Here is a 25,874-nt window from a genome sequence, read left to right on the forward strand (position 1 = left end):
AAAATAGCAAAATAATAATAATAGTTGATTTTATTGTATTCTATTTGTCTCCCCAGTGATTAACACAGTGCTTGACACATGGTAAGTTTTTAATCAGGGTTTTTTCATTCATTCATTTATGGTAACTGACCCTTGTTATGAAACTCTGATACAGTTTTTTTTCCATTTTTTTTCCTTCTTCTACTAAACCAGAATACTGATGAATCAAATGGACTGTATTTTATGATCTCAAGTGTTAAGTTTGCAAGTACTATACAGATGAGTATTTGATGTAGGGATTTTTTTCTTCATTATGCTTAACTTAAAACCCTCATGTGATATGGGTATAAAAAAAAATTGAACTTGGTCTATCTTTTCCCCAGAGCTTTGAAATGTTAAATGACAAAAGGCTGAAGAAATAACCAAGTTAGGAGAAAAATGCATTTAAGTGTTTGGCCTTTTTGGTTTTACATTGAATATGTAAACTATGATATATGTAAACTATATAATGCAGATAATATAAAATATATAATGTTTATACAACATAATATTTATATGATATATCATATACTACATGATATAAATATATTTAATATTTGTATAATGCAATATAAAAGTATAATATATAAACTTTAATATATACATATATGGGCATTTTAAATGTAACAATTCAATAAACAAGTCTTTGTTCATCCTAGAAAATCTGCATGCTTTAATTTAAGGCAAAATGAAGAAGAAACTACTTTGGCAGGCATCATTTCATTCTCTAATGTGACTTGGGACTCAAAGAACAGTTCTAGGATGATCAGTCTGTCTTAGCATAACAATAGCATATACAAATAAATGTTTTTCCTACTGTAAAGAGAATTGTCTATGGAAGAAGAAGCAACTTTTACAAATAGGCTTCTTTGTTTCTATGACCAAGTATTGTCTGTACCTTCCAGTCGACAGCATCCATCAGCGATATGACTTTGGAACCTGCCAGGGCTGTTTTTGAGAGCTTTGTTTTATATACTGCACGTGTGATTCCATGAAGATCCAATTCACCAAATATTCCTGGGAGAAGGAAGCACATATGTGGAATAAAAGATTATGTGGTCTCTTTCAATAAGATACTGAAATTTTAGAATGGAAAGAGAGCATTGGAGTTGACTGCTTGTAGGCTACATAAGAAGAGAACTTGATCATCCAGAGTACTTCCCCACTTGTACAGCTATCACAGTGCCTGGCTGGCACATAGTGGGCTCTTAAAAATAAATGCTTATTGACTTGTTCTGATCCTGGCACCTCCTGGTGGAGCTTCCATGGATGCTGTCTTAGTGGCAGAACTACAAATTTAGACTGGGGACACCTGTATCTGACCTAGCTGCCAACTGTCACTATCTTCTTGCTTTAAGCTTGTTTCAGAGAATTTAGAATCCTTTCTCTCGTAAGGCAGTCATTTACTAGAATCAAGATTCACCCTTAGAAAAAAATGTTTAATTAACAATTAACTTAATTAACATTCACTATATAGCAAAGTGTACCATAACAGACCTCATCCCCATGTCCCACTCCCCATTGCACTGTGCATATGTGCATGTGTGAACATATTGAGAAAAGCAGCTACTTGAGTTCATCATAGTCTCGTCCTCCTCCTTTGCTCCTACCAGTTCTGATAGTGTAGATACAAACCAAGGCCAAGGTGAAGAATGAGAACAGGGTGAAGGTAGGGGAAACAATTATCTTAGCACCGAAGGGGAAAGAGAAAAAAAAGGGACAGCAATCCAAAGCAGTGGCAGAGGAAAGAGGACAGAAGGAGAGAGGTGGCTGGGGTGAACTTCCCCCAGGGGCCAGTCATTTATAAAGGATACACATAGGTTGGACATTCTGTGACTGACTACATTAGACAATAGCGGAAAATCAGTCAGGTGAAGTAAGAATATACTAGTCCGCTTTTAAAAATGAAAAGATTTTTTGAAGCCTGATGGATCTTAGGGAGATAGCAACTGGGACTGAGATTTCATTGGCATAGGGATTTCCCAGGTGAGGAAACTCCTTCTGCAAATGCAGTTTAGTATCTTCTCTACAGTTTATAGTCTTACCTAGCACACTGAGAAATTCAGAGATTTGCCCAGTGCCACATAGTCATTGACTCAAAGACAAGACTCTAATCAACAGTAGAACAGTTCTAATTAGTTCTCATAAGCTGATTGTTAAATTTTCATGGTGAACATTTACACCTCAAAAATTAGCAATTGCTACAAATTAGGGTTTGATTTATTTCTCCTTTGATTATCTAGACTTAAGAAAGTGTTACTAATGCAAATAAATTTGAGTGTGTATGTATATATATGTATATGCACACATAAAAAAGTATATGTATATATATTATACATTCCCCCCCCACCCTGGAGAGCCTAGTTGTTAAACAGTTACTAGCATATCCCTATATTGTTCTATAAACATTGCTTGAGTTCAGCAAGAGTGTAATAGAAGGCTGAGGGAATGAAGTCATCACTACACTGAAGGCTTGGTTACTGAAGTTTCAGTGATGACAATGATAACGATGATAATAATTGGCACTTATATAGTGTTTTAAGTTTTGCAAAGTGCTTTATATACAGTAACTCATCTGATCCTCCCAAATATCTTTGGTCTGTTTATATTCAATGTAAACATGCCTTGGTTTTACTAGGGGGCTGTTGAGCTCCCTTACAACTTCAAAATTCTGTGATTCTATAAAACTATATTTGTTAGGTCTATTAATGTCCTGATAACTTTTCTAGTTTACCCAGTCAATAGAAACAAGTATTCATATCACATTTGCAATACTACAGAACCAGAAACCTTCAAAATAAAATGTCTTTCTATTTTGTATGCTTAAAAAATTATTTATTTTTAGTTGTCAACATCACTTACATAAGATTTTGAATTCCAAATTTTCTCGTCATCTTTCCTGTCCTCCCGTTTCAAGATGGCATGCAATTTGCTATAGGCTCTCTATATAATTCATATTAAACCTATTTTCACATTAGTCATGTTGTAAAGAAGCATTAGAATCAACAGGAGAAACCATGAGAAAGAAGAAATAAACAAAAAAAAAAAAAGAGAGGAAACAAATAATATGCTTCCATCTGCACTCAGGCTCCATAGTTCTTTTTCTGGAAGTGGACAGCATTTTCCATCATGAGTCCTTTGGAGCTGTCTTAAATCCTTTGCATAAATTTTTAAACACCATATCAAAACTCAAAATCTTTTAGTATTTAGAGATACATACCTAATACCTTTGACCCTTGGTTTGGTCCATTTGGAAGAGACCACTCTGGAGTAGAATGACTTCCTCTCAATATAATCTGTAATTCTCCTTTAAAGGGATTATCTTCCCAGCCCCCAATTAATCGACCGCCCTGTCATGAATCAGAAAGTTATTGAAAATTAATAATTCACTGGAATTTTTGGGGGGGAAGAAATCTGGCCCTATGACTTTATTAATATAGAGAATTTTCAGTGAGGACACTCCCCCTACCAATGTAGATCATTAAATGTTGCAATGTATAGTCTTAGAAAATTGCCAGAGTTCACTGAGAAGTTGAGTGGCTTGTGCAGTATAGTCATACAGCCAGTATGTGTCAGAGGTAGGCCTTGGAGGCTGTTATCCCCTACACCAGGAAAAAAAATCCTTATTAAAAAAAATAATGCAACAACAGATTAAGAAATAATTAGCATTTCTATCTCTACAAAAAATTAGTGAATTATTTTATATGGTTGGTATTCATCCCAGAGACATCCGGTAGACTCAGTAAACTTATTTTACTAACTAAATGAAGATTTGATCAGACTGGCTTACGTACAAGGGAAAAGAGACTGCTATGAGATACAAAGGATGGAGAATTGGAAGGGACCTCAGAGACCACCACATCCAACTGCCTCATTCTAGATGTGAGGAAACTGAGACCTAGAGAAGTTAAATAACTTGTCCAAGATCACAAAGTAGTAAGTGTCAATGGCAGGATTTGAACCCAAACCCTCTGACTCCAGAGGCAGTGCTGAAGTTGGTAGACTATTTCTTTGAATTGTAGAGAGTCCTTCATAGAGAACAAGAGTGCTCTAGTTTTGCTCTCTCTCTGTCTCTCTCCCTCCCTCTGTCTCTCTCTGTTTCTGCCTCTCTACCTGTCTCTGCCTCTCTGTCTGTCTCTGTCTGTCTCTCTGTCTCTGTCTGTCTCTGTCTCTGTCTCTCTGTCTCTGTGTCTGTCTCTCTCTCTGTCTCTCTCCGTCTGTCTGTCTGTCTGTCTGTCTGTCTGTCTCTCTCTCTCTCTCTCTCTCTGTCTCTCTCTCTCTCTCTCTCTCCTCTCTCTGTGTCTCTCCCTCGACATCATGAAGTAGGGGTCAATCAAAGATTCTTTCCTTCAGCCATGCAACAATACTTGTTATGCCCACTGTGAAAAGACTACTGTATTACCTATAGTGGGTAAACATAACACAAAAGATTATTTCTGAAGTTTGTGGAGTTGGGTATCATCCCTGCATATTGTCTTTTAAGTGAATGACCTATCTTCAAGAAACTTTTCACTCATATAGAGTAATAGAATCTTAGATGTGGAAGAGACCTCACAGATTAAATAGTCGCTCTGTAACAGCAAGCAAGATGGGATTTGTTTGTTTGGGGTTTTTTTCCAGGTTCAGGATGCTAGATTGTGAGCACCTGAGGGTTCAGTCCCCTTTAGCCCTGATGGTTCCAATCTGTGCTGAGTCATGTGGGCTTCATGCTGCTGACTCTGAGCCAATCAGGAGCTAAGTCTTCGTTATATATACTGGGAGGTTAATATTTTACTTTGGGGGTTCACTTATAAGAAGGATCTTGTGATTACCTGGTCAAGACTCTGAGTGGCCATATATTCAGACCTCCAACTGCTCAGATGTAAAGGCTCTCTCCATCCAGGGATGTATGTAAATTGTATGACAATATTGCTTTGATTCACGCAGTAAGAGCCCTGTCTGTTGGTCTTTATTTCTCTGCATATATTTTTCTGTATGTTGAATGTAATTAAAGTGATTGTTGACCCCTCAAAAGTTGTCTTTCCTTTTATAAATGCAGATTTAAGAACCTGTGATAGTAGGCACCCTGTGTATGATGTGGTGCTTACTGATACACCCTCTCATACCTGAAGTTTGCCTCTTTCATCCAAATGAACCTTTTGGTCCGAAATTCCAGCTTGCATTCTTTTCCTATAGCATTAACAATTTCATCCAATAATACTTTCTCAATTCTAGATTCTATTATGGAGGGGGTTAAGATATAATTTTATTGTGCAATGCTCAAAGTTCTATATGTTGAATTCCTTTTAATAGGAAATAATTGGTGATTGACAGAACAATAGAAACCCTACAAGTTCAAGACAGGATTGAATGGGGATGATTTGGTACAAACCACTGAAGCATTTTAAACAAACTTTCACCTTTAATCCCATGTTTTTATGGTTTTATGGTTTTAAGGAATGACAAAGGCTGTCCTCAACTTCTTTAAGAGTTCAGGATCTCCTAGAGAATCTTGCCAAGCCTGTTTCAGGGTTTAGTCTCATCTTAACTAACCATTCATTGTGACTAATCTACAAAAAAAATGTGAATTTGAACCAAAAAGGTCCAGATAATGGGGCAGTCACAATTCACAACAGTAGCATGGCAGCCACTTTCTAAGGAAGCCTAGCCTAAGTATCAGGGTAATGATGAAGTAAAATACCAGGAAGCATTCCTCTAACGGTAACCAATTTGGGTTTTTGAGTCATAAAAATGTATCTGCTTCTTTATTATTATCTTCTTAGCCTCATGAAACACTGCCCTTCCTCTCTCATTCTGTGATTCAGTCAAACTGGTCTTTTCTTTGTTCTCTACTCACAGAATTCTATTTCCCATTCCTGTGTCTTTGTGCTGCTTGTCCTTCATGCCTGGAACATAATTCCTCCTTACCTCCACCTTGTAGAGTCCCCTTCCTATAATTTTTAGTTCAGGCATCATCTTCTTCATGAAGCCTTTCCTAATTCCTTTAACTGCCAGTGCCCTCCTTCCCAAACTATCTTATGTATGTATGCAGGTATGTATATATGCACACATGTGTAGATGTGGATTTATATAATATATGGTATGTGTATGTATGTATATATACACATGCAATACCTACACATATAAGTATGTATATATACATATACATTTACAACAGCCACTATTCTAGCTTATACTCCCATCACTTGTCATCTGGACTAGATATTGCAATAGCTTTATTGCTGTAAGGCTGCTTCCAGGCTTTCTTCTCTTCACATAGCTATAAACATAATTTTCCTATGGTACTAACTTGCTAATGCGCACACACACACATATACATAAAATGTATGTATACATACATATATACACATATTTGTGGTTACTCATTTTATATTAATGCTATGTATATTTTTATACAAACTTGTCTACTCCATTAGAATTCAAACTTATTGAAAATACGGATTGTTTTAGTCTTTGTATCTTTGTATCTGTATCCTCAGCACTTAGATGTCACATTAACTGGCACTTAATTACCTGTTAACTAACTGGGTATTTATCAGGTAGCATTTAAACTCTTTGGGAGCAGTGAATATTCTTTACCTTATTTTGTAAATCGAACAGCTAACATGGTACCTTGTATGTAGTAGGAACTTGATAAGTATTGTTGAATTGAATATCTCATGATTATATTAGAATAGAATATAACACAATCTGCCACTTCATGATAAGGAATCTATTTCTAAAATGCCCTCCTCATTCTTACCTGCACTGATATGTAGGTAGCATTCAACACAACTTTTCTGTAAATGGGTTTTCCAGTGCTTACATTATTTTTACCATCTTCTAGTTCTAGGACTCCCAAAATAATAAGTCTTTCCAGGGATGGAATATCTACATCCATTACTATCCACGTGCCTAGAAAAGAATACTTTCATTACAGTACGCACATAGCATAATAATTTGCAGATCATGTCCCACATAAAGTATATATTCATGATATGAACCCTACTGATTAGCCTTGGCTTCCAAATTTATTCCCAGTAAAATTCCAGTAGCAGGCCATCCACTTTCCCTGAGTCCCAAATAGAGCCATTATCTTCTTCCAAATTCCCTGTTTCTATTGAAGGTACTATGATATTTTGGATCACTCAAGTTTATAGCTTCAGAATTATCTTTACTCTCCTCACTTCCCATATCCAATCAATTCCCAGATCTCTTCAGTTCTATCTCTACAGGTTCTCTCATATCCATTCCTTTCTTGTCAATTGCAACAATCACTATTCTACTTGTACTCCCATCACTTGTCATCTGGACTAGTTATTGCAATAACCTTATTGCTGTAAAGCTTCCCTTCACATAACTATATACGTAATTTTCCTATGGTACTAACTTGCTAAAAAAAAATCTGATGGCTTCCTGTTGCTTCTATTACAAAATACAAAATCAACCTCAGCCCAGCAATTAAAGTCCTCTATAATATTCTTCCAACTTATCTTTTTAGAATTAGGTAATAATTCTCTTTTCATATACTACATGTTCCTGCAAAACTAGACTCTAGGTTGCTTGACTTCAGCATTCCATCTTGTCTACATGTCTTCAAACAGGCTGTCTCTCATGTCTGGAAAGTTTTCCATCCTTCAAATTCTGCCTCCTAAGTGAAGCCTTCCCTGATTTTCCCAATTTAATTTTTTTTCTATTCCCTCAAACTGTTTTGTATTTATTATGTGTACATGTATATTCTTCCCAATAGAAAATAAACTTCTTGAGGGCAGGAATTTCTTTCTATTCTCAATGTGTTATATAGTGACATATATAATTTGGTATTTAATAAACATTTGTTAAGCTAAATTGAAACTCTTCATTCTAAATACTAAGGTTTATCTCCATACTAGCTCCAAGATGTTGAGATTTATGATAACAGAATCCTCAGGAAGGAAGGAGCTGGTTCTCGTAGCCATGAAAGGAGAGAGGGAAGAAGTATTTATAGAGAGCCTCCTTTGTGCCAGGCATTGCGCTAAATGCTTTTAGCAAATATTACCTCATTTGATCCTGAAATCAACCTTGGGAGGTAGGTGTTATTAGTATCCTCATTTTACAGTTGAGGAAACTGAGGCAGATAGAAGTTAAGTGACTTGCTTAGGATCGCACAGCTTAGTGTCTGAGGTCAGATTTGAACTCGGGTCTTCCTGACTAAGTCCAGTGCTCTATCCACTGTATAATCAGCTGCTTCCCCGGTTATTTTTTTTCTTAATTTTTTGTTTTCACCTTCTATCAGCCAGCATGCAAAAGGTGGTAGATAGTAAATCCTTTTTTATCTCTCTACTACTACAAGAAGACCCTACCTAATATCATCACAAATGCCTCTTTCCTTCCACTTTGTGTTTCCAAAGCACACTGGATTTTTCAAGCACTTAAGGGAAAGAGGGTAAAACAAATATTGAACAAAATAAAAAACAAACAATTTACAAATATTCCTAGACTAGCCATAAATGGCCAGCACCATTTCCTGGGTTATCCTCATCTATCTAATATCTGGTGACAAAATCAGAGGGAAAAGAGGAAGTACCAGCCATTCTCCTTGAGCAGACAAAAAACACATGGAAAATCACCAAAATGAACTGGTAATAGAGAAATGGCAAGGCATAAGTGTGGCAGATCTAGACAGATGTTTTCCTCTATTTGCTTTCTGATCCCAGCTAGTGCCCCTTAATTCTACTTCTTATCAACTAAGATTAGGGCTTTTGGGTTTCATTAGTCAAACATCCTGTCAAAGTTCCAACTTCTAACAACAAAAGGAGGATTATTCCTGCATATTCTTTAAGTCCTCTGACCCTGACCATGTTCTAACTGTTAATCATGGCCACCTCTGTCCTGAGTCTTCCGAATGTAGCATAAGCATAGGGATATTCAATATATGTATTTACCTTCAGGAATCACCACATTTGCTCCTTCTTGAGGAATACTATAGTTATTTTCTGGTGATGATTGCCAAAAAGAATCATTAGACCATAAGCTGGAAGAGGAAAAAAATTCAGTTCATTCCCACTATCACTGTCACCATCAACACTGCCAATGATATTTGTAAGAATAAACGTGTCTAAGTTATAGGGCACCCATACAAGATGTTTGGGCCCATTTGAGCTAAGAGATTGCTTATTTGTTTACATTTGAGTTTACAATATCATGAGGAAGATCAGACATGTACAGAGAATAAAATAATGAACATTCCCCGCCTCCACCCGCACCCCCCCCCAGATTACACAACTGACTCTTCTCACTTTAGGACAGGGATAATGGGATTTGTGTTCAGAGGAAAAGGGAAATTTTTGCGAAATATATTATCCTATTATAATATTCCAAAAGTAGTGTTTTAGAGAGGGAAAATGCAAATTGAGCATGTAGAGAAATATTTAATGACTTTATGATACCAAAGATGATAAATATAGAATAAAGTTTTCTCTATAAAAATGTGTATTTTGTTTTATTTTTCATGTGCATACAAATGGTAAACTTTATAATTTATTTCCTTTCCTCTTGGAGCCTCCATTTTGTGAGGTAGTCCAAGCTGGCCTGCCTTTATTCCCTCCCAGGCCTATACCTGACTATCTGGATTTCAAAATCATACATCTACTGGGGTCTCATCCTGGAACTTCCCTCAGTGCTTGGTGCTGCCTTATTCTAGACAACCTACCACCTGTAAGGTCTGATTACCTCAGTATATCTCTTTGCTAGTATACTTCCCCTTCCCCCCATCATTGAGTTCCTCCTATAGTCTCCATATTGTAAAGTGGTCCAAGCTGGACTGCTTTTATTCCCCCTCCCAGCCCTGTTCCTGAGTTTCTGGACTTCAAAATTATGCCCCTATACCTCCCCACTTGCTGCCCCTGCTTTTAAGGTCCTTTTTGTATGTTATCTTCCCTTCTTAGAATGTAAGCTCCTTGAAGACAGGGGTTATCCTTTTTTTTGTTTGTTTATATATGTATCCCTAGTACTTACTGCATGTTACACATATTAGACACATACAGTGCAGTCAATGTCAGATAGTAAAGGTTTTATGAATGTTTCCTTCCTTCCTTCCTTCCTTTCTTCTTTCCTTCCTTCCTTCCTTCCTTCCTTCCTTCCTTCCTTCCTTTCTCCTTTCCTCTAATACTGAATGGGGAGAACAGGAAAGTGTTAATGAAAGCCAAGGGCTACCAGGGCTGAAAAAGATTTGGAACTCCTGTACCACATCATCCTCACCATATCTACTATCATATTTGCAATGAAAATATCACATGGTAAGAAATGATTTTGTCTAAATTTAAAAATGTGTTATGTGTTTCTGTGTTTCATGATGCAAAATATGCTTGCTGCCATTTTGTGGGAGATAGACCTGGTACATTCTGTCAAGAGATGAATTATTAATAAGAGAGGGATGGGAGGGTTTAATCAGAAAGGATATATTTTCATGCTGTACTTGAAGCAAAAAACATAGACCAGTGATATACATTCATACATCAAGGACCTGTTATCCCAACCCATCTATGACTGAAGATCTTTGAGAGAAGTTTGCAACTCAGAGAGGATAAGTAACTTCTTATGGTCATGCAACTAATAAATGCACAAGGGATCGATTTGACAGGCCTTCCCAACTTCAAGCTTGGCACTTTATCCACTGTCAGAGGTAATTAATAAATCAATAAAAATTCATCAAGTGTTTAACATAAGAATTCTGACAGATGCTGAAATACAAAGACAAAAATGAAACAGTACTTGTCCTCAAAGAATTTGTATTTTGACAGGGGAGACAACATATATAATATATAAGTATCTACAACCTAAGCATATGAGAAATAAATATAAGGTAGTTTTGGTGTGGAAGCGTGAACATTGGGGGAGATCAGAAAAGGTCTCATGGCATTTGAACTGCGCTTTGAAGAGAGCTCTGGATTCTAAGAGCCTGAAGTGAGGAGAGAGTTCATTCTAGGCATTAAATATATAACAATAATATTTAGTATTTATATAGCACTTCAATGTTTTTGTCATTTTACAAATATCTCATGTTATCCTCACAGCAGCCCTGCGAGGTAGGCGCTGTTATAAGCCTTCATTTCACAGACGAGGAAACTGAGGCAAACAGATGTTGAGTGATTTTTGTCAAGGTCACATAACCAGTAATTGTCAGAAACTGTATTTCTTTCCAATCTTCCTTTCCCCAGGTCTAGTGCTCAATCTACTGTTACTCCCTAGACGCCTCTAAAACCTATGTTAAATAAATACAGACAGAAATAGTGCAAGGCAGACAAAATACAAAGTGAAATGAAATATAGACATTTCCTTACTTTTTACATGATGAATTCCTAGAAACTACATCTTTCTCTACTCAGTGAACTCTAATGACTGCCTGTTAGCCTGTAGGATAAAATCTAAACTCTATTTGGCATTTAGAGATCTTTGTAATTTCATCATGTTTTAATGGAGGCAAGATGGGATAGTAGAAAGCACGTGGTCTTTGGATTCTGAGAACCTGAATTCAAATACTTCTTCTTACCTGTGTTACCTTGGAAAAGTCACTTAAATTTCTTGGACCACAGTCTCCTCATCTATAAAATGGGAGGTTGAACTAGACGGCCATTGTGGTCCCGTCAAGATCATTCACCCCACTTTATTGCTTTCTTATACATTACTTCATGCATTCTATGGTCTAGATACTCTATTTCCCACCTCCATGCCTTTGTACTGTCTCCCTTGCCTGAAACACCCTCTCTTCTACTCTACTTGATGGAATGAATTAGCTTTCTTCAAAATTCAGATCAAGTGCAACCTTCCGTATAAGGATCTTTCCAATGTGCTCAGCCTTCCACTCCAAGGTTACCTTGTATCTACTTTATATATGTCGTGTGTGTGTGTGTATTCATATGTATAGATATATTTTTATATATTACATATATATTTATATATACAGTACCCCCACATATTCATATCCATGCATATACATTTATATACATACATATGTATGCACGCACATATGCATATACATATATGTATACAAACATACATAGTATCTCCCCTATTAGGATGTAAGCTTCTGAGGGCAGAGTCTATTTTGATTTTGCCTTTGTATTTCTAACCCCTAGTATAGTGCCTGGCACCTGATAGGGACTTATTCAATGTTTGCTTGCTTGCATTATAAAGCAGATCACTACAAAGCAAAGCATCACAAAGATGATCATATTTTCCTATAGGAACAGTGTGAAATTTAGAGGTTGCTACTGTGATAAAGAACTCAGTCATTATTACGTTAGAAAAAAACAACACTAAGATAATTTTTAAGATAAAATTTACAACATCATATAAATGTGCATGAATCTAATGGGAATAAAGAGACCACTATGGTACATATGAAAGAACATCATCATGAATGGCATAAGATAGGGAAGTGTTATTTAAAGAAAGATAATGGAAGACTACTAAAGAGAAATGACATACTTGTACATTTCTGGACGTTTTCTAGGAAGAGGAATTTGTGTTGAAGAATTTATGGGAAAACAATCCTGAAAGAAGCAACAGTAAGCTTGGAAATTCACAATAACATCTTTCACATCAGGATCCAATGTCCTTGAAATAGCTTGGTTTGAAGGTAGGTAATTTCTTCCTGACACTGAAAGCAAGAGCAGAAATAGTTTTAATATATTCAATTACCAAAGACTATTTATATCTAAAAAAAATTATAATTTAGAAAAATGTTGCATTTTTTGAAAATTATTTTTAGATTACAACCTTGACATATCCTAAAGTTGATATAATATGATCTTAGATATTTTGAGGAAAATAAATCTAAAGTGAATGTAAATCATGAAAGTACTTCTAGAGATTCATTTTGGGGTGAGTATTAACATAGGTTATCTAGCACAGTCAAAAATTGTTGGCAAAAACTGATAGAAATTTTAGAAACTTGGCTGAAGAGACCTTTTTCATAAACATTTTCAATTTCCCCAAAATAATGAAACACAAAGGTTGTATAATAATGTGAAAAATTATAAAGTCTGGTGCCTCTTTTGAACATATTTCTTTGTGAAAGAAAAAAAAAGCTAGCACTTTGTGCAGGAGTACTTAAGTTGATCTCAGGAAGTTAAACCTATGCCTTTAATTAAGATATGTTGAAGTGTAAGTTATACAATGCATTAATTAATACTATAACCCTTTCCTGATGAATACAGACTTCAATATATCAAGGACCTGTGATTTCCTCGATGTGCAGACATCCTTCACCTTTGCAAAATGAGACTCCCCCTTTTGCCTCATTACACTGTTTGATTTATTGCCCTGTTGGTAAAAATGTTAAGTGATTGCAGTCTCCTGATGATGAGCCTTGCCCAACTTAGCTAGGTTGGTTTTCAGAGGACAGACATACAATCCACAGTCAATTCCATGCTGAAACTTTTCCTGTTTGGGTAGGGATGTTTAGAAATCCTGCTTGATTCACCCAGATTTTGTGAACTCTGTATTACTTCCATGGCACAATGAGACGTTGGAATACAACATTGTAATAGGTGAATGAATACCCACCTAGATAGTATAAAGTACTAGTGTTCTTCTCAAGGTGCCAATCTCCATTTCTGCTGGTGTTCAAGTCAAGTGGATTTGAGGATCCATTCCTTATATCAACAATATTGAACATATCAGCCTTTTGAGTGAAATTATGAGATATTATGACATAGTCTTCATCCTGTGTTAAAAAGACCAATATTGTGATTTTCTTCATATTTTAGTGTGAATATTAAAAAATATAGTGAATTTTTACAACTGTATAACAGTTGCTACATGAATTTTAGGGCTTTGAAAGTTTGAAAGTTTTGGATTGCTTTCTTTTCCCTTTGATTGCCTATATATTTAAATTGTTCACTTTTGTATCTTTTTTAAAGTGAAAATACATGACAATGAACAAATTAACAAATTATAAGATCTTATAAAGAGGATGTGTCCTTTGAATACTCCAGTGATCTATAATAATTCCATTCCTAAAGTATTTAACTTAGATTTCAGGGATAGCTTATGTAAGTATAAATGTATGACCAAGATTTTTTAAAGGTTTCAGTATTTACTTAAAGGATATTCAAAAGCAATCAACTCACAATTGTAAAGATCATAGAAACAACCAGTGGAAGGAGTGCTGTACCTGGAGTCAGAGGACCCCAGTCCAAATCCCAGCTCTGACATGACCATCAGCATAACACTAGCAATTCATCTCATGTCTCTGAGCCTCAGCGTTCTCACTTGTCAAATGGGAGCAGTAACTAGCATTAGCTACTTCTCAGGCAGTTGTGAAGGAAAAATACACTTAAACTTAAACCTTAATGACTACAAAAATGTTTTTTTTCCTTACCCTAAATCCATAGAATGTGGAAGCATAGGAGATGTTAGTAATGTGTTCTACACCTTTAAAATACCAGTTAATGTGATTTGCATTTGGGATCAATGCCATCCATCCAGACATATGAGTCAGTCGTTTCTTTTGAAATGGAATAATGCTTGTGCCTATATAAAAGCATCAAAAAAAAAATCAATTAATATCTATTACTATGTCCAAAAGTCTCCTACTTTCATAAGTCAAGTGTAAATGGGAAATCCCTGCCTAGCTTTTAGCATTATCCAGAAAATTTAGAAAGGCATTTTATTATATATACTCTAGAGAGGTTCTTAACCTTTTGGTATGTGTTATGAATACCTTTGGCAATCTGCTGAGGCCTGTTGACTCCCATCACAGAATAATATTTTTAAATGCATTAAATAAAGTGAATAGGATTACAAAGGAAACCCATTATATTGAACTAGTTATCAAAACATTTTTTACATCCAAGTATATAGACCACAGGTAAAGAAGAACCCCTGCTCTAGAATTTCTTTGTTTTACTTAAAGTTCTAAATGTTTCCTACTTTAAAATGCCAAAAACTTTTATTCTCTGTTCAAAATATAATTGTAAATCTATTAATATTTTGGTAATAAGAAATTTTTTAAGTATCTGACAGTTTTGACTTAAAGCATAAGTTAATGAGTCATCTTCCCATCTGCATTTTAAGTTAAACTACCCTGCCAGGGATGGGAGAAAGAAAATGAGAACAAGGCCCTGGTATCACATGCCAGTCATATTCTATATAGGGCTGAAACATCAAGGATCAAAGGGAAGAGTAAGTTTTAGGGGTTAATAAGAGTTCAGAGAGGTAGCATGCAGAAACCAAAGACAGTCTGCTAAGTTTAACTCCTAAACTGAATGACAGCAGCTCGTTTTAGATACCTAAACACTTAATTAAGAACTTGACTCTCATGAAGGAGCAGGCCATGACTCAGATTTTTCACTAGTGAAGCAGTAAGCTTGGACATAGAGTAGTTGTGAATCCTGAAGAGGACCAAAGCATCCTGAAGCCATTTATTACCAAAGTTCTTAGAGAAAGTTTAAACTCAGGTGCTGGAGGAGGGGGCAACAGGAAAATGAATACAAATGAAGACAAGATTCCAGACTGGGAAGGGGGAGAGAAGGAATTGTACTAGCATGAGGCAGGGAGTACATCTAAAGTAGAGATAATGTAAGTTTGATACAGAAGACACTCAGATTTTAAGTCATTTCACAAAATCATAGAATTTTAGATTTGAAAGGGACTTCAGTTGGCCATTCATACTAGTCAATAACTAAGTAAGAATTCCCACTATAAACTTCCTAGCAAGGAATCATCAGTCATTCTTTGAAGGGCTCTATTAGTGGTTGTGGAGAGACGGGAGGATAATCTTCCAAGGTATCTCATTCCATTATTATATATTTCTGTTAGGAAGTTTTCCTATTTCAAGTCTTAATTTGTCTTTTTGCAGCTTCTATCCATCGTACTTAATTTAGCCCCTGGGGCTAGAGAGAAGTCTAACCCTTCCACTTAAAAACTCTTCTTCTCCTTATATTCAAGTTGTACTTGGAAACAACTCTCTACCAGTCATGTTCCCCTGGAGACTTCTTTTTGCAGAGCTCAGCACTTCCCACTCCTACCTGTGAGTAGTCCAAGCTGCCCCACTGCAGACCCAACTGACCAGTTCCAACTGGGTAACTCTTCTTCCTCTTCTCTCCTCCCCTCCCCTTCCTTCCCTCTCCTATCCCTTTCCTCTTACTCTCTTCTTCACATGAGGTATCATTCCCTTACCTGAGGGTCTCTGCCCAAAGGAAGGTAAATTTTTAAGGCTGAAACCTACCTAGATATCTTGCGGTTTATTGTCTAGATTTCTTTCTTAAAGATCATGCCCTAAACCCAAATTACTGTGACTCTCATTCATTTTCTGATAATAGGTCCCTACCCAAGTACCACTTCATGTTTACTGTTTGGGTCTTGTGGAGTCAGGGTGAATGTAATTTTTCTCTTTTGGCCAGAAACCCTGAGGATCTTCCCTCCTAGTTTGATTTTTTTTTTTTTTTTTATAAAAGGGACCATCCCTTGGCTCACTTCTTAAACAGCCCTAATTATTAAATGGGCATTGCCTCAGTCAAAGTGAGAACTTGGAAATACCTTAGCTTAAAAAGGCCATCCTGAGCCATCTCCAGTTGTTCTGGTCTATATCTGGTCACTGGACCCAAATGGATCTGGAGGAGAAAGTGAGGCTGGTGACTTTGCACAGCCCTCCCTCACTTAAATCCAATTGACTTGCAAGTCATAGCATCATCCTCCTGATGTCATGGTCCTCTTCAAGAACAAAGGACAAACCATACACATATGGCATGGACTTCCAATCCTTTACCTAACTGCCCTCCCCCTGCCCCTAAACTAACCAACAACATTAGCTTAGGGTTCTGAAGAATTCAGTTTGCTCATATACTTTTCCACTCTTATTTTATCAAAGGAAATCTTCAAGGAGTTAAAGGACAGGAAAAGAAAATAGGCTGATCACGTGTAAGAAAAAAACTAGGCAACTAGAAAGCTTGAGAGCTTCACTGGTACCCTCTCAATGTAAAAGAAGGCCTCTAGGATTTTCGATAGACAATCTGTAATGACATTATTGGAGGACAGTTAAGTGGAAAGAGTCACACAGGATGGGCAAGTAAATATGGGTCAATAAGTTCATAGATCCATTAGAGTATTTGATTATTATATCAAAAAATCAAAAAAGCTGACAATTCTGCTAGAAAATAAGAAGAATTGTCCTTCCTACTCCAGATGTGTTTGACCAGGGCACTGAATACTGAGACTGTCACCTCCTTATTCCTGAAAATTATGTCTATTTGAAAGAAGAATCTTTTAGTTTTTTTTGCCTATAGCATCACATATTTGTTTTTATATATTTCCATCAAATTGGCTCTTTTTATTATTGTTAATTTTGCATATGCCAGAAAATCTTATTTTCCCAATAATTTAATTTAATTTATTGAAATTGTACTCTTCTCTAGGACTCCAGTCAGTGCTGCTTTCTTACAAAGGATACAACTGTGCCATCTACTGGTAACTCAAGTAAATAGCAAGCACAGGATTCTCAAAACTAAGATGAGAAACTAATGGAGTTATGTAGTCCAATCCTCTCATTTTATAGGGGAGGAAACTGAGGCTGATAGAAGTTAAGTGAAATGTTCTATCCAGTTCATTTACGGGTAGTGGCAGAGGAGGGACTTATACCCAATTCTTCTCACTCCAAATCCAATATTCTTTCCACTGCATGATAAAAGTAAAGAAATGAATAGCTTATTCCCTACCACTGCTTAGACATCATTGTTGCCATGAGAACAGTGAAGGCAGCAGCAGTGATTGTTATCCAGATAAAACTAATTCAGAAGAAACTAGAGGGCTCAGCCAGTCAGGTACGTACGTGCACAAAAACACCTGGCCAGTAAATACACTCATAGAATTGTGAGTGCACCTAATTGAAACATGGTCTTACTAAATTTGAGTTGCTGTCATCTACTTCAGGGTCAAACTCCCCATTCCCTCTGCCCATGCCCTCTTTCCCCTTCCCTCCCCTCCACCTCTGTGTTAGGCTCCTTGGACTTCAGTGTTCTTGGTTTTTCACTGCTTCTGTTCTAGATACTTTTTCCCACCTTTGGTTCTCCAGAGGAGAAGTGAGGCTGGTGACCGGCACAGCCCTCCCTCACTCAAAACAAAGTCAAGTGCAAGTCATGTCATCATTTCTCTGATGGCATGTTCTTCAGCAACAAAGGACGAACACAACAACGACATTTAATCTTCAACTGTATCATTTTTAAAAGGAATTATTTTAGATCTCTGCACTTTCTCAATGCTAATATCCTAGAACAAAGTCCTAGCGCTTAAACTCAGTTATAATTCTGACCAAGGTTACAAATTTAAAACCAGTGATATGACGAGTTAATCTTCTTGCATAAAATTAAAAAAAACCATGCAAATATATAAATGCTTAAAGTAAGCATTTTTTTTAAAAGAAAGTCTTTTAAAATAATTTGCTGTGTTTTCAGTATAGTATTACCACAAACAACAAAAATCTAATTTTTTCTATTTCACTTTACATTCTAACTATTCTTATTATGACAAGCCCAGATGCAACTAAAGAGCCATTTTGTTGGGACATCTTTATAATTTCAGTTCTTTATCTGTAAAATGGGGATAATAATAGCACCTATCTCACAGAGGATTGTTGGGAGGATAAAATGAGATAAAATATGTAAAGTACTTTGCAAATCTTAAAAATGCTATTTGTGTTTAACTGTTATTATTTCTACTAATAATAGCTAATGTTTATGTCTTTTAATAATTTAATAACAATAACTTAATAACGACGCACATCAATCATTAGTAGCAATAATCATAACTAATATCTATATAGTGTTTTCAGGTTTGCAATATGCTTTAAATGCTTTATCCCATTTTTTTCCTCACAGTAATCCTGCCATGAGAAAGGTATTATTACTATCTCTATTTTTATAGGTAAGGATAATAATAGTACCTATAATCATAACATAATAAAATAATGATCTAAACTACTGTTGACAATAATAATAGTTTAAGTCAATCTAGTCCCCTTGAACACATTTGCATAAAATCTATGAGGAGTTAGACAATGAAACTTGCCAAAAGAGTCTGAAAGAATCACATCTTTTTCCAACAGAGAGATTGGGGAAGGCTTGTTGAATGCTAAGCGATGAAAGCTGACAGAGGAGTCGCAAACTGATCCAGGGAAACCAATGCTCCATTCGGTTTCTTGCTTGCAATGTGCAAGGTCTAACAACGAGCTGTGTGGAACAACTGAGTGCCCTTTGTGCTCTGTGGAATAAACATACATTTTATTGCAGAAAATTAAGAAATGATGAATTGCTTACCATACACAGTAGAGCCATAATTTTCTCATCCTTGACAAGTGACATGATATAAAACTTCAGCTGAGTAAGAGGGGACAGAGACCCTAAGAGACCAGCAAAAGGGAGATGGCAGAGAGACTGTTGAATGGGGGGAAAAGAGGTGCAAGGAGAAGGAATTCATCTCATCCTAACCTCTGTTCACTCCCTCTTTTTAAACTAATTATCTTTTTCTAACTAAATGCTAAGCCCTGTTAATTCTAGATGCTAAAAGACTACAAGTGCTCTCAGATCCTTTTAAATTTCACCTCCTCTAAGGTCAGCACCCTTAGGGAAGGCCCTGAAGACCTTATCCTAGTTATAGCTCTGACATACAGGACCTGTGACCCATTTAATTACATATTTTGTTATTTTCTTTCTGAATTCATTGCCTTAAAGTACCTGGATTTTATAAGTAATATTTTGTTTTCCCCCAATTACGTATTGAAATGATTTTTAACATTTTAAAAAAGTTTTGTTCCAAATTCTATCCCTCCTACTCTTCCCCCTCCCTGAGATGGTAAGTGGTCCAGTTATAGGTTATACATGTGCAATCATGTAAAAATGTAAGTACCTGGATTTTAAAAATGATCTGACATTTTATATAATGACTTTAGAGTTGCAAAGTATTTAATATACATTTTTCATTTGATCCTCACAACAGACTTATGAAGTAGATATTTTACTTCTTAACTCTATTTTGCAGATAAGGAAACTGAGGCTAAGTGAGCTTAAATAACTTGTCCATGAACATATATTCAGTCAGAAACAAAACTGGAAACTAGGCTTCTCCTGCCTTGAGGTCTAGAACTCTAAATACTATAGCATGCTGCTTCTCAAAAAATAAACAAATACAATAGACCAATAACATACGGTTCTACCCAAACTCACAGAAACATTGGTGAGAATAAAATAAACTATATATAATAAAGCCCTTTGAAATAAAATGTGCTACACAGGTATAAAGTGTCATTATTGTCATGAGACAAATTTAATTAAAGTGCTAAAAAAAGTCTATAAATTCTTCCCAACTGACATAAAATTTGAGTGGATATTTGCAAAGAAAAACATGCCAATATTTTAAGATTCACAAAATTTAAAATGATTTTTTAGAATTCAAAGGAACCTTATATTTTTCAAAAATGCTCTTATCGATCTAAGAATCACGTATGTCAAAGAAAGAGAGTTTATCATAATTTGTCATTAGCAGAGCAGACTGTATACTTTCAGTTTCTGAAGATGTTTAAGGAAGATGGGTTCTGGTTAATTGAATATCCTAATTTTTAAAGAATCAGAAAACAACAAAATACTCAACACTAAAACTCTGCTTAATATAACATTATCTTTGATGACTCACCAGGCACATCAGGATCCTGCTGTATTATCTGGGGGCTTGTGCTATGAACATTAGGTATCATTGTATGCACTAGTGGATTTAGAATAAGCTAAATCTATACTAATCCTATATTGTATGTACATTTTAAAATAAATGCTTGTTGTCAACTTGTTTATTTGTCACTGGTCTTTTTTCTGATCAATGAACAGTGTCCAATTTGTAAACGAAAATACTTTGACTCTTTCTAGTTTCCTTAATTCCAGAGAAGTGACTGAACAGTTCGTCTTGTTTCAATTTTCTAAGGCAATGAACTGTGAATATTTGCTTAGAAGATATGCCTCTCCCTTTAAGAGGCTACATAGTACAGTGGCTAAAGTGTTGGATTTATAGCAAAAAAGACCTTGTGTATAGTGGGAGTCAGAGCTTGGGAATGTGACCTATGACTCCATAGAGAATATAAACAGCAAAAGAAGCTCCAACCATCCCATGGGAGAACTTGCATGTGTCCATGGACCATCCCTGACACTATGCCATCTTTGTTCAGTTTCTATATAATACCTGACTTGACCTGGGTTGGGGAAAGGATCCATTTTACTTTGTTCTGCTGCCATGCAGGACTGGCTTCTTTTGAGTAAGATCCCCCAATTAATCCTAACAAAACCTACCATAAACAAGTAGGCATGGACCCTTCTTTCCTCAGTACCTCATTATTCTCTAGGAGAATATGCCACCCTACAAAAGGCATTATTAGGGCAGAACAGGATCTGCCCCCTAGCCTCTGAAATTTATTAGCTGTGGGACCTCGGGCAAATTCTTTAACTTTACTGTGCCCCAGTGGTCTTGTCTATAGAAAGAAACAGAGTCTACCTTACAAGAGTATCATGAAGACTGAATAAGATGATATACACAGAGAAACTTTGCAAATTTTAATGCACTGTTATTATAATTCTTATAATTAAATTTCCAAAGATAATTTTAGAATTCAAAAAAATTGATTTGGTTGTAATATAAGAAATATAATATGCCTAGTGCCTGAAAAATCTCTGAATAGGTCAAAAAAGTCCTTTATGTACTAAATTAAATATAATTCAAATATACATAGATACTATATGTTATATGTGGAAATATCATATATGCTAGAACAGCTACGTGCTGCAGAGAAGAGAGCAACAGGCGTGGTTTCAGGAAGATCTGAATTTAAATCCTGTATCAGGCACATGCTAACTGTGTGAACCTGGAAAAGTCACTGAACCCCAATTTGTCTCAGTTTCCTCATCTGTAAAATGAAGATGATAATTATAGTACCTACCTCCTAGGGTTACTGTGAGAATCAAATGAGATAATTAGTGTTATTATTATATTCCATTATAAGTGCAATGTTATGTTACATTGTTGCATTTATCCTTTGTTGCCAAAGAAGACCATAGGTTATGTTATAACACAGAGGGAGCTAGGTAGTTCAGTGGATAGGTTATTTATCCTGGAGTCATTTAGATGTGATTTCAAACCCAGCCACAGACACTTATAATTATCCTTGTGACTCTGAGCAAGTCACTTAACCTCTTCATGATTCAGTTTCTTCATCTGTAAAATGGGTGTAATATAGCATCTGTCTCCCAGGATTGTTGTGAGGATGAAATGAATTAGTGCCCATAAAGCACTCTGCCAGCCTCAAAGCACAATATAAATGTTATTATTATTTTTATGTTAGAAACAGTAATACCTATAAGTGAGCCATCTACATCAATCAGTACAACTTCATGTTCCCATCGAAATCCAGCTTTGTTTGGTGCATGAAAGTAGTGAATGTCCATGAATCTGGCACTCCAGCCTCCACACGCATCACTGCAAACTCCAAGAATGGAAGTCACTCCCAAGGCAACACAGTTTGTACGGTCAAAATTCATGAAATGTACAGAAGATACTGTTAATCCTTCATTAAATGGAAGAAGTAGACCCTTTGAAGTACAGTATGAAGGGCCCAGTCCCAGTTCATCAAGGTGACCAACTATCTTGGCATTTTTTATCAAAGCTCCATTGATTTCACCCCACCCTCCCACGTATGTAGCCAGAATTCTCTTGGTTTCTATCCCAACATCATCATTATTGACCATCACAAAGTTGTGGAACTGAAGGGCTCCCCCATTGACCCATTCTGCTCCTTTTTGGCAGTTCCAAGTAGTTAATGAATTAAACACGGCAGGCAAAGGAATGGTGGATGTACAAGATCCTGTTTGCATGGGGAAGTATTCTTCAAAAATCCACAAACCAAACCAACCTTGTGAATGAACAGTATTATTAAAGAATTCTCCTAGGGGAACTCTTTTTTGGCAAATATTTGGGTCATAGGATGGTCCATCAGGGTGGTTGTTCATTCGGTACCAGAAACCAAAGTGCGTGCCACCAGCAGCAACGTTGTGCCTTATGGTATTATTTGGGTTGGTCACCCAAAATGCAGCTGGAGTGACATCATCATTTAACAGACTAGTGCTTTGCTGTACAAATACTGCCAGGTTATATTGAAGGATATTGCCATGTTCAATTCCATCTTCTATGAAAAATGCTCCTCCTTTGATGTCATAAATGATGTTTCTCTCAACAAGTAGGTGGTGCGTGTTGTGAATGGTAACTGCTCTATTATAGGTCTGGTGAATGGCACAGCCCCTTACATAAGATCTGAACTTCAAATCTCCCAGAAGATGCCAGTGTATGGGATATCGCCCCAACCGGAAAGCCTGGCCAGCGTGGAATACCTATTAGATACAAAAAAACCACAACTATGTGAGTCAGCATGGTGTAGTAGTGGATAGTGCTGGCTTACCTCCTAGGGTTGTTGTGAGGATAAAATAACGTTTTATGAAAAATTTAATTTTTTATTTTCAGTTCCAAATTCTCTACTTCTTTCCTCTCCTACCTTCATTTACTGAGAAGGTAAGAAATGTGATTCCCGTTATATGAATAAAATCATGCAAAATATATTGCTGCATGAGTCATGTTTCCCCTTCAAAAAAAAGAGAAAAAAAGAAAAGAAAAAAAAAGCTCCTCAATCTGCATTTTGAGTCCATCAGTTCTCTATCTACAGGTGGACAGGATTTTTCATCACAAGTCTTTTGGAATTGTGATGTATCATTGTCATGATCAAAATTACTAAATCTTTCACAGTTGACTATCTTTACAATATTGTTGTTACTGTGTAGATTGATCTTTTGATTCTGCTTTACTTCACTACTCATCAGTTCATTTAAGTTTTCCTGTTTTTTTCTGAAACCATCCACCTCATTGTATTTTATAGTACAACAGTCTTCCATCATAATTTTATGCCATAACTTGTTTGGCCATTCCCCAATTGATGGCCATTCCCTCAGTTTCTAATTTACTACCACAAAAAGAGCTGCTATAAATATTTTTGTACATATGGAATCTTTTACTTTTTCTTTGATTTATTTGGGGTATAGACCTAACAGTGATATTGCTGGGTCACAGTTTTATAATCCTTTGGGCATAGTTCCAAATTGTTCTCCAATATGATGGAACTAGTTCACAGCTCCAGTAAGTGCATTAGCATACCTATTTTCTCACATCTTCTCCAATGTTTGCTGCTTTCCTTTTCTGTCATCTTAGCCAATCTGATAGGTGTGAAGTGGTGCCCCAGAGTTGCTTTAATTTGCATTTCTCTAATTATTAATGATTTACAACATTTTTTCCATATTACTGCTGAAAGTTTTGATTTCTTCCTGTGAAAACTCCTTGTGTGTCTCCTTTGACCATTATCAATTAGGGAATAGCTCTTCTTTTTAAAAATTTGGCTCAGTTCTTATATATGTATGTACGTATATATATATATATATGTATATATGAAAAATGAGATCTTTATGAGAGAAAATGATCTCCCCCTCATTTCCCTGTTTTCCTTCTAGTCTTGGTTTCATTGGTGTGTTCATACAAAAAATATTTATTTAATTAATTATCCCTTTTATCTCCCACAAACCTCTCTATCTTGTTTGATCATGAATTCTTCCCTTATCTACAAATCTGATAAGTTCCTCCAAACCCTCTCAACTAAAAAACAAAATAGGAATTCTGAAAATCAAAGGAGCTACTTTGTCCTCTGATTCTAAGGTATCTTGGAAGCTTTTCTTTTTAATTTTTTGAAATATGAAGTCTAGACCTTTTTTTTATTATGGCTTTCAGGAAGTCCAATAATTCCTAAATTACTTCTCATCAATTTCTTTTTCAATGAGATATTTTTCTTATGAGACATTTCAACATATTTTCTACATAAACAGAAGATAATCTTCAATTTTTAAAAAAAATTTTTTGACTTTGTTTTTATTATTTCTTGATGTCTCATGAAGTCCTTAGCTTTCACTTGCCGAATTCTAATTTTTACGGAATTATTTTATTCAGTATTTTTCCCTCTTTTACCATGCTGTTAGCATTAAAAGAAAATTATAAAAACAGAACTATCATTTCTTTCCCCAAATTTTCCTTACTGTTATGATTTTTAAAATAATTTTTGCTCTTTTTAAAAATCTATTTCTTTAGCTCTTTCCAGAAATTCTTTTTAGGCTTGTTTCCAATCTGCATTTTTCTATGAAGTTTTGCTTGTAGATTGTTTTAAGTCATTGTCTCTTGAGTGTATATCATGCATTCCCATCATCATAGTAGCATTTTTGGTCAGGTTTTTTTTTTGTTTACTCATTTTTATAGTCTGTTTCTTGACTTTGGACTCTATGTTAGAGTATGGTTTCATTCACCTCTAGGAGTGTACTTATGTGGGATATGTCTGGCTTTATTTTATACTTGTACGTCCTGTTACTTTCACACCTAGTTCTGGTGGTCTATAAGCTTCTAAGACAGAGTGATCTGTGGAGAGATCTGGTCACTGCCCTCCTGATTTTTATTTTATCCATACAAGAGTGGCTCTCCTGTGCACTGGAAATGGGTAATGGGCAAAGTGGCTGCCAAATGGTGCCTGGTCCTGCTCCCTGTGCTAAAACTGAGGTCTCTTCAGAGTCATTTTCTAACCAGGTGTTCAATCCCTTTGCCATCTCTGTGTATAGGGCATTCCTGGTACTGATGTTGCTACCACTGTTACATTGAAGTCCCACAGCTGGTGCTACTTCTACCTAGTCAACCCCCATTCCATTGTCTCTAGACCATTCTTTTTTTCTATGCTGTCTAGGGTTGGAAAAAAGTGACTCACTGTTACTTTTTATTCACCATCACAC

At 36.0% G+C, this 25,874-nt stretch overlaps 1 protein-coding gene across 4 annotated transcripts in view; it reads right to left on the reverse strand.

Moving 5' to 3' along the window:
* PKHD1L1 (PKHD1 like 1) overlaps positions 1–25,874 on the reverse strand; it is a 193,900-nt gene that overhangs the window by 63,585 nt on the left and 104,441 nt on the right. For all 4 annotated transcript variants that reach the window (XM_072603266.1, XM_072603267.1, XM_072603265.1 and 1 more), the window contains 9 exons: positions 22,367–23,396; positions 19,045–19,236; positions 14,363–14,514; positions 13,546–13,705; positions 12,466–12,637; positions 8,922–9,010; positions 6,761–6,912; positions 3,239–3,368; positions 917–1,035 (listed from right to left, as the gene is read on the reverse strand). In XM_072603266.1, coding sequence (XP_072459367.1) covers positions 917–1,035; positions 3,239–3,368; positions 6,761–6,912; positions 8,922–9,010; positions 12,466–12,637; positions 13,546–13,705; positions 14,363–14,514; positions 19,045–19,236; positions 22,367–23,396 — 2,196 coding nt within the window. The remainder of the gene's footprint in view (positions 1–916; positions 1,036–3,238; positions 3,369–6,760; positions 6,913–8,921; positions 9,011–12,465; positions 12,638–13,545; positions 13,706–14,362; positions 14,515–19,044; positions 19,237–22,366; positions 23,397–25,874) is intronic.

This window comes from Notamacropus eugenii, chromosome 4 (assembly GCF_028372415.1).
Source record: "Notamacropus eugenii isolate mMacEug1 chromosome 4, mMacEug1.pri_v2, whole genome shotgun sequence".
Classification (NCBI taxonomy): domain Eukaryota; kingdom Metazoa; phylum Chordata; class Mammalia; order Diprotodontia; family Macropodidae; genus Notamacropus; species Notamacropus eugenii.